Genomic DNA, 9408 nt, shown 5'->3' with positions numbered 1-9408 from the left:
TGAGTGAGACAGACTTAAAAGTATTTTCATCTGGTGTGTGCTGTATTTAAGTGAGAGGAGCTGGGCCGGACCCAGAGTTCAACGACACGAGGACTAACTGCTGGTCTTTCAGATAAACCTGCGCTCCTGGAGGGCACAGCACAGAGATTATCAGGCTTTATTTAAAATCGAGGATTATCAATATGTTTAGTGTTTCATATTTGCTTGATTATTAGAAGGAAACAAAGTGCTTTTTTACTGTAAAATACATGTTTCTGTACATTGGTTGTTCAGCCGAGCAGCGTTCTCAACTATTCTGTTTTTACTGCCTTTTCTGATTCAAACGTCGGTTCTTTACACATTTACCCTCATTACAGTCTTTGCATCTTGGTTTTGGAAAGTTTAATGACAAGTGTGCAAAAGAGCGTTTTTAAAAATGACAAAGTGAAGCCAGATTTTAAATTGTTTTAAGTAGTTGCAAAGGATTTATGCTGTATTTAAGCTTGTTGAAACTGGATTGTTCTATGCAAATGTTTTTGAGAAAATAAAAATTATTAGTGTGCCTTTTTCTCAAATGTTGCGCATAATGAACGCTATGACTGACAGAAAGAACCGCACATCTTTCCTTGTTTATTTTCTTTATTATAGCTTACAAAAACAACATATGTAAATACACAAACTGCTGTTTGATATTGCTGATTTTGAATGTGTGAATGAATCAGAGGAGCAGGCAAAAAGAATAGACAGCACTGGGACATGCCCCGCACCTCTGACACTCACCAACTGTAATTCACTTACAATCAAGTAAAATCCACCACAAAATAAAATAAATTGTAAAACACTGATATAAATCCTGATGGTGAAAAATGACAGAGCGAGGGACGAGAATGAGCTGCATGGGTCAATCTTAAGCTTTCCCCCAAACCCGCGGCCAGCAAAGCAGTGATAGAAATTAAATATGAACAACTAATCATTTTTGATCAATCAAGCAATAACCATGCTCCTTGTAGTGTGTCCAAACTTGGTTACACTCCCATCGGGGCACCTTCAAATTCACAGCTATCACAAATATACACGCTGAAGCAAACCATTCCCAAACATCTTTGTTTTACATTGCTTTAGGCTACAAGGCAGATGACATCGACGGGAATGATGCACTTGGTATTAAATATCCTTCCTCTGGCTAAAGTAGATTGGGCAAAATGGCAAGCCCTTCCCCCCCCAGAAATCGTATAATTACAAGGTATCTAAAAATGTGTTTAAAGTGGAAAAGCGACACCCTTTCATAGTAATATTGCTACATAAAAAGTCTGTACATTAAAATAAAGAAACTACAACACTGGTCATTGATGGGTAAATATGACAGCTTTCAGACAATAAAAAGCAGCTTTCTCTTTTTGAATTCTTTTGGTCAACTTCTGTGGCTACAGGGCAGATTACAGTCATGATAATGGGTACAACTCAAACAGGGGGTGCGGGCCTAGAAACTATAGCATTGTCCAAAGGTGTGAGGCGTCCGAGGCTGTTCACTGTGGGGCTGTGGCACTGCCGAAGGTCTCCTGGGACGCGTACACCATGTAGAGGAAGCCGTCCTGGTCCCGCTCGCGCTCGTACACCTCGGAGATGGCTGCAGACACGGACACCATGCTGTGGCCATTGACCAGCAGAAAGAAGGCCTGGTTTGAGTTGAGCTGAAGGCGCCTCCTAGAGGTCAAAGAGGGGAAATGATCAGAGGCGCAACACCAATGAGAGTAAAACGTATTGATATGACAGTCTCACTGAAATCTGTTGAGTCACAAGCAAAATCACTGCTGCTATGCTTCCAGTGGTCTTTTTTTTTTTTTTTTTTTTACCACCCATTTGAATTGGGTTTTGTCACATTACTGTATTAGGTTATGCTTTTGTTTTCAGTTTTGTACATGAGTCTATTTACAGTAGAACCTCCGCCTTAACCGAGCGCGTATCCAGTTCAGCTTTGCCCAAATCTAAAACCTTCTCGACTGGAGCGTACAGCCTATAGGACAGAGTAACCGCCCATTTGATTGTGACTTTTTTGTCATGTTGTCGCCGTATTTTAATAAATTTTAAAAAACATTCTGTGTTTTTGACGTGTTTTAATCTATTTTTTTATTGTTTTTTCCCCCCCATGTGGTCGTATATTTTTCATCACTCTTTCGTTTTTCGTTTTTGTTGCTTTTCCTGCACATTTTTGTTGCTTATTTGCCACACTTCTTTGTTATGTTAACATCCTCATTTTCATTGCTATTTTGGGTTAAGAGGGTAATATTTTCCCTTGGCTACTGCATAAGGTTTAGTCTCTTTTATACAGGGTGATGACAATTTAGTCCAAACAAGGCCTACTTTAGTGTAATGTAGAACTGATTAGGTCTTGATCTGCTCGTGATGGTACTTGAAGAGCAACATATATTAGGAGATGATTTATTTTATATTTTGAAGCTTGAGGAACAGTGTACTAGACTAAACATGTCAGAGACTAATGAGGCAAACCCTGGCTGTACGTAATGTCAAAGGTGTTGATTCCAAAGCTTACCTAATAATCTTGATGAGTTCACTCATGTTAACATGGTCTGGCACCAGGAACTTGGTCTTGTCCAGGATGGGCAGCTGTTTCTCTCCTTTATACCTCTCGATGATGACCTGCAGAGGAGCACAAACTGAGACGGAGGGCTAACGGGACAGCGCTGTATATTACCCATTTGTTGAATCTAACTTGTTAACTTCCCCACACAAAGTGACATTTAAAGGCCCTGCTTGTGCCCGACACTTTCCTTATAGTGGAATACATTTTGTTTTGTCCTCCAGTATATTGTTAAAGCAGATTTTATTCCATTTCCTCTTTTTCATTGCTGCTCAACAAAAATCAGCGAGCAAGAGCATCACTCATCAAAATAATACTTAGTCATGTTTATTGAAACCTTTAAAGCAGGGGTGTCCAAACTTTTTTCATGGGGGGCCGCATACTGAAGCGTACAGAGGGAGAAGGGCCATAGATCGGTGGTTAATGCCGCAAAACCTTTGACTAGCAGAGGTTTAAATTGCACCCCACATCTTTATTTCTGCTCAAAACCTTCATGCCAGCTCTGTCTCACAGTAAAAGGTTAGTTGTTTGGTTAGAATTGTGTAGAATTATTACATTTCAAATAAAAAGGACTCTGATGATGTGTCCCGATTCAGCAAGAAGGCAGAGGGCCACCAAAAATTGGTCTGAGGGCCGTATTTGGCCCCCGGGCCGCACTTTGGACACCCCTGCTATAAAGCCTGTGGTATAATTTTAGAAGACCTGTCTGTTCCCCCTCCCCCTTCTGTGTTCCTAGATAGAGTCAAATTACAATGACACTGCGCGTCTGCAGCATCTAAGCCCTTAGCGTGACACGGCACTTTGCAGCCCCAGGACAAAGGACAACAGTACTCACAACAGATGGGCAATAGCAGGTTTAAGTTGTAGCTAGGAGACAATCACCGACTTTCTGGACACACCCAGGGCAAGCATTGCTAACCTCTTCCACTGCCGAGTTTATTTGCATACAAACTGCTGTATGAGTCACATTCAGCTTTGAGTCAAGCCAAAACAGACAGGAAATATGGTTACATTTCCATAGTACCCTTGCTTCCTGTGTGCAGCGCTGCTTATAAACTCTGTGCTTGTGTCTAGTATTAACAAAACAATGGAGATTCATCTTATTGAGCTTTTGGCGAAAACAAATGTGAGTTTCAAGGGGGCGAACTTACAGGGATCTTGTTTGGGTGCTGCTCCCGGATCAGTCTGACATCTTCTACTCTCTGTTCTGTGAAAAAGACACACAAAAAAAAGGTTAGAAAGAGCCGTAAAGGATTTTGGAGAACAAGTTCTAACACCTTTAGTAACAAAACAGTGACAGACAGAAGCAATATTTGAGATACCGCTACAATCTCACCGTGAACATAAGGAACACGAATGTCAAGCGAATTCAAAACAAAACCCGCAGACAGGGCTCTTCATGTAAATGTGGCATTGTTTGCATACTGATCTCCACGTTTTGGAGTCAGGTTTAACTGGTTTGTGCGTGACCACCTTTACATGTAACCATAAAGTGACAAAGACAAAGCCACTAAAATACATAATGTGCTTTACAAGACACCACTGATTATGTGTACAGTATGACATGGTTTTCTAATGTGGAGTCGTAGGCCATGTGTTTTCAGCAACAAATATGTCATTTCACTAACAACCCTTTGCATTTATCATCATAAACTGAAGAAGTGTCCCGTTGGCCTAACAGAATTAAGCAAAGGTCAGACAACAGACCAATGCCCTGCACATGACCTATAAACAATAAAACATAAAAGTTTACAGCCAGGTCTAGTGACATCCAACTGAAATAATCCCCAAATGGAGATGTCATGTTTTGCAGCCTGTTTATCTTGGGTCTTGTCACAGAAAAGGAGAGGTATGTGGAGCCGCAGTGAGGCAAAAAAATAAAACAATAAGGAAGCAGACAGCTATTCTGAAAGTCACTGGGCTTGGGGGGTTTCCTTTAGCCCCATGTCATAAAATGGGAATCATTAGTCAGCAGTGATCTATCATTTTGGATGACGATGCTGACATGATGTTCTCAAACTGGTTTAGAGAAATGAAAAAGACTGAGCTTGTCTGCCAGAAATCCCAAGATGACAAGAATCAAGAAGTTGCCAAGTATTCTGGGCTGGATGGCGCGTGATGATTAAAAGCTACATTTCAATTACCTTTTTTATCACTCTCTAGTTATATTTACAACAATAATCTATCTATGTAGGTGGCCCACATTCTGCAAAAGCCTAAAGTTATTTTGAATCCCATTATGCGTTTTTTTAGCTCATGGTCCAAACTGTACACAGCACGTGCTCATGTATTTCTTTGGACTCGTTCCCACGTGCGCCAGTTGTGTAAGAATTCTTAACCAATAGCCCTTCACTGTCCCGGAAGTCTACACACTTTCCTTTTGACTGTGCGGGGAAAAAGACAAAAAAAAAGTCGCCCACCAATAAAAAAATAAAGCAAAACTGTACACATGTATTATTTTTTACGCAGCCTCTGTGTCTGACTTGGGTGGAACTATGGGCCTCGTGCTGTAATGTATGTGGGCTACTTTAATGTATCCTTTGTTCACCCGGGCGATGACTGAGTGACCACGTTGAAGTTGGCGATCGAAGTAGGACACCCAGCTGGGATATTTAGGAGCTCTGAGTAAGGCTTTTGTGACCCTCTAAAAAAAAAACCTTTCCAAACTGTCCCATCCCCCAATCCTGCAGCGATCGGTGGCTCTGCATTTCGACACCACTTTGTTTTTGTTTTCCCCCTCAGCAGCGATGGCCCACAAACAACAACCGGGGGAGACATTCTTCAGGAGGTTCTGGTTCTGGTTTGTATGTGGACAGAGTGTGTTTATTTATTTCACACGAGTCAGGATTGCCTTAAAGAAAGACAGTGAGTGGGAACCGTAGGAACTGATCTGGGGCATGTTGACACAGGCGCAGACCTCTGTGAAGACTGCTTTATGTAACTACACATTAATAGTTACGAAAGTCTAAGCATTTAACAGTAGCAGCAGAGCAATTCAAGTCATGAACGAATTAACTAAGAGCCTGACAGGGTATTAAGGCCCACAGCACAGGCCTGTTCAGATTACCAGTGTCCTTGTTGTTGTTGGGGGGGTAGTTCGGTAGCCCGATTCTGGTCACATTGTAACATTTACGCAAACACCATCAGATATCAAGTTATTATAGGCAAAGGCACTTACCATACGTCCTTCTTTGTTTGAAGGTTTTCTCCGAAGGCATATTGCGTCAAAGTCAGCTGGCAGTGGGTAGGAAACAAGAGGTAGTGACGCTATCAAATAAAAACGAGCTGATCTTTAAAATACAAAGACTGACACGGGTGTGGGGGGAAAAAAAGATGACGAAAGAAAGGTTTAGGTCGGGCTACGGTGCACCGCTCTTTCGCTTCTCGCTGTAAAAGTATCGAGCCCTAGTTTCGATGAGGCTCCCGTGTCGTCGCTTCCTTCAAACTGGCCTGTGTGTTTTTCACCAGGACAGACTCTCCAGCAAAACAAACCAGTCAGCTGATCCGTGACGTCACCCGCCAAACACACATCATGATAGGCCTATAACTCAATCACAAACACACGCGCATATAACTATATTGTTACTCAAGTTGAAGTAAAAAAAGAAGCGTATTAAGCTGGGATACTTTGAAGACGCGTCATTTGTCCAAAATAAACAAATAGCCTACTTGGTTCAATGTCCTCGGAGTCGGATGCAATGTGACCTGGTTGGGGGGGAAGCTTAGTCCTATTTTGTTCATCTTGCTTTTTAACTTTCCATTCACTAGGCCTATTTGTAGTAGTAACTGTGAAGGCCTGTAACTAATGGGTTTGTGGTGTTTACTTCAGTAATAACAGAGCATATTTCATATATATTGATGTCTATTGCCAGGACCCACAGACATAACAGTTTTGTGTTTTCTATTCGGGTCCAGCAGATGGAGCCATTGTATTTATTGCTGCCCGTTCTTTTTTCTTTCTTTCTTTCCTTTCTTTTTTTTCCTTTTTTTTTTTTTGTCTCGCGGCTCTTGAGACTTGCATCAATTCGTGCTTCAAGGGTTCCGCTGATTATTTAGAAAGTGAAGTAAAGTATGATTAAGTACGTATTTAGTTGGTAGATGTGCGTAGCCTGTGAGTCATAGCCCCGGCTGGTGTCGTTTCCTTACCTGGTTCATAGAGCACAGCCTAAAATGATTTGTGCGCGTGTGTGGGATGGGTGTTTTTGATTTAACCTGACTGTGTGTTGCATTTTTTTTTTTTTATGAAAATAATTTATTATGTTGGATTCTTCCTTTGCGTTTCACTGTAGGTCAATATTGATTCCCTCTGGTGGTGGTTCCCAGAGTCAATAATAAACACGGTGAGGCTGCGTTTCAGTTTCATGAAGATGGAACCTGGAACAGTCACGAGGATGCGAGACATGCCTCAACTCTGACAACGTTCAAATCAAGGCAAATCCCTTGCGTTTTACTGTAATGAGTTAATTTTTATGCTGATGTTTTATTGATTGATTTTATCTGCCTTCTTGTAATTTTGTGCAACTATGAAGCATTTGGAATTTCCTTGTGTATAAATTGTTCTTTACAAATACACTTGACGTGACAATATGACATGTTTGCCAGTTTCAGTTGTCACTTTGGACTCAGTCAGGCTGGATCTATCGGACACAAAGTATCCATCAAACAGGTACAACAAGCTCTATGAAAAAATAATAATAATAATTCCACACCACGATTGCCTCTAGCATGGCTCACTACGCAGTCAAATCATGCGCTTGTATAACTAAACTATATTCTCAGATTCTGTAAGGCGAGCAGCTGTGGTTCTACAACCCCTCCCGCTTCACTAAAATGAGATGCAACCATCGAGGTAGAGCCTTATTTAGCTTTAGATTTTGCTCGCTTTAAGGTTTTCCTGTGGAGTCCTACTTGCCCCATATGGGCGCCCCGTAGTGAATGCGTTTTGTGTTATAGAGGTGAGCGTGGCCGAAAGACTGTTGGCACACTCCTTGGGCCAAGTGCGTCTTGTGCGTAAAACCAATCAACCGCCAAACACTTCGCTATCACCACGGAAGCTTGACATGAGACAACACGACTGTGTGCACACCTTGAGAGTCTGGGGACACTGGGGCCCCCAAATCAAGTATTTGTTGCCAATGTTGCGATCTTAAACCCCTCCCCTGTTGCGCGCACCCGGTCTCTTGCGTGCCCTCACTTGCAGCTTGCGCTCATTACGCGCCGGCATTGTGATTTCGCTCCCGCGCGCTGGGAGGCTCCACGAGTGCCGACGCGCTCTTAATCAGCTGTACAGATGGCAGAAGTGGTAATCCGTGTGATATTAAATGTTGACACTGTTACATGTCATACAAGTGTGGTCGATAACAATAACACGTGTGGGATATGAAAGACCAAAGGTGAAGGCCACTGGTGTATGTTGGAACAGGAGGTAAAATGGCACGTGGCAAACTATGTATTTGCCCTTTATTAAAAAAAAAAAAAAAAAAAAAAAAGGAAGGAGACCAAGGACTAGTGAGCGTGAGAGACACAATCCAGGATGGAACATCTAAGATCCATAAGTACATCAAGAACAAGGCTCCAGATGATGTGCTCAGTGAATGTCTCAGACAATGCGAAAGAGATGATGAGGTGCTGGAGGTTCTGGACAAACCCATGCATGGGATGTACCACCAAAATATAACTGAAGTGTTGGATTTGAAGAAATCCTACCGATGGCTAGACAGAGCTGGACTAAAGGACAGCACAGAGGCTCATCATGGCTGCACAGGAACAAAGCACCAGAGCAATAGAGGCCCAGATCTATCACACCAGGCAAGACCCCAGGTGTAGACTGTGCAAAGAGGCCAATGAGACAATCCAGCTTTACATAACTGCAGGGTGTAAGATGCTGGCAGGGAAAGCTTACATGGAGCGCCATAACCAAGTGGCTGGTATAGTGTTCAGGAACATCTGTGCAGAGTATGGGCTGGAAACACCAAGGTCAAAGTGGGAAACACCTCCAAAGGTGGTAGAGAATGGCCGAGCCAAGATCCTGTGGGACTTCCAGATACAGACGGACAGAATGGTAATGGACATTGTGGTGGTGGACAAAGAGCAGAGGAAAGCCTCTGGTTGACATCGCAATACCAAGGGATTGCAATATGAGGAAAAAGGAACCTGAGAAACTAGAAAAATACCAGGGGCTCAGAGAAGAGCTGGAGAAGGTATGGAGGGTCAGGACATCAGTGGTGCCTGTGGTCGTTGTGGCACTCGGGGCAGTGACCCCCAAACTGGAGGAGTGACTACAGCAGATCCCAGGAAAAACATCAGACATCTCAGTCCAGAAAAGTGCAGTTCTAAGAACAGCAAAGATACTGCGCAGAGCCCTCAAGCTCCCAGGCCTCTGGTAGAGGACCAGAGTTTGGGGGATGGGGAAACCCCCTGCCAGTTTCATTTTTCTTTTTTGTAAAAACATAAACGTGTAGTTGTAGTTCAAATAAGATGAAGAATTAGCCAAATCCTTCTTCAATGAAGGTATTCGAGTCGTCTTCTGTACTCAGTGGTTGTAGCCAAATCCTGTAAATTCCACTTGAGAGCATGTCATAGGACAGAAAGGTGAACATAAAGCCTTAAAGCTTCATACATGTTGAAGTTGAATTACTGGATCTGAAATTGCCTGGATAAATCCAGACTCACCGCTGTACCCGCAATTGACATCCCTGTGTATAAAATATACAGAGGGGTATCATTCTGGTAAACCTTTGCTCTGCCTGATCTTGGAAGCTAAGTAGGGAAGGGCCTGCTTGGTACTTGGACGGGAGACCGTTCGGGAACACCAGGAAGCCTGTGAATGT

The 9408-nt window shown here is 42.7% G+C and overlaps 1 protein-coding gene across 1 annotated transcript; it reads right to left on the bottom strand.

Annotated features, from left to right (window-relative positions):
* Positions 1-607: 607 nt before the first annotated feature.
* Positions 608-5926, bottom strand: map1lc3b (microtubule-associated protein 1 light chain 3 beta). The gene is made up of 4 exons (XM_079568083.1): positions 5757-5926; positions 3730-3785; positions 2531-2637; positions 608-1683 (listed from the first exon to the last, which is right to left on the bottom strand). Exons 1-4 carry the CDS (start codon positions 5794-5796, stop codon positions 1506-1508), a joined length of 381 nt encoding a protein of 126 aa, XP_079424209.1. The 5' UTR covers positions 5797-5926; the 3' UTR covers positions 608-1505.
* Positions 5927-9408: the final 3482 nt, after the last annotated feature.

Source organism: Gobius niger, assembly GCF_951799975.1.
Source record: "Gobius niger genome assembly, chromosome: 12".
Classification (NCBI taxonomy): Eukaryota; Metazoa; Chordata; class Actinopteri; order Gobiiformes; family Gobiidae; genus Gobius; species Gobius niger.
This window is presented reverse-complemented; position numbering and strand designations above follow the sequence as displayed.

What these genes read in the sequence shown, in the direction of transcription:
- map1lc3b (XM_079568083.1), bottom strand. Translation starts at nt 5,796, where the DNA reads ATGCCTTCGGAGAAAACCTTCAAACAAAGAAGGACGTATG. An exon ending in CAAACAAAGAAGGACGTATG is followed by an intron (nt 3,786 to 5,756) that starts GTAAGTGCCTTT and finishes TCTTTTTCACAG; the next exon opens with AACAGAGAGTAGAAGATGTC. An exon ending in AGCACCCAAACAAGATCCCT is followed by an intron (nt 2,638 to 3,729) that starts GTAAGTTCGCCC and finishes GCTCCTCTGCAG; the next exon opens with GTCATCATCGAGAGGTATAA.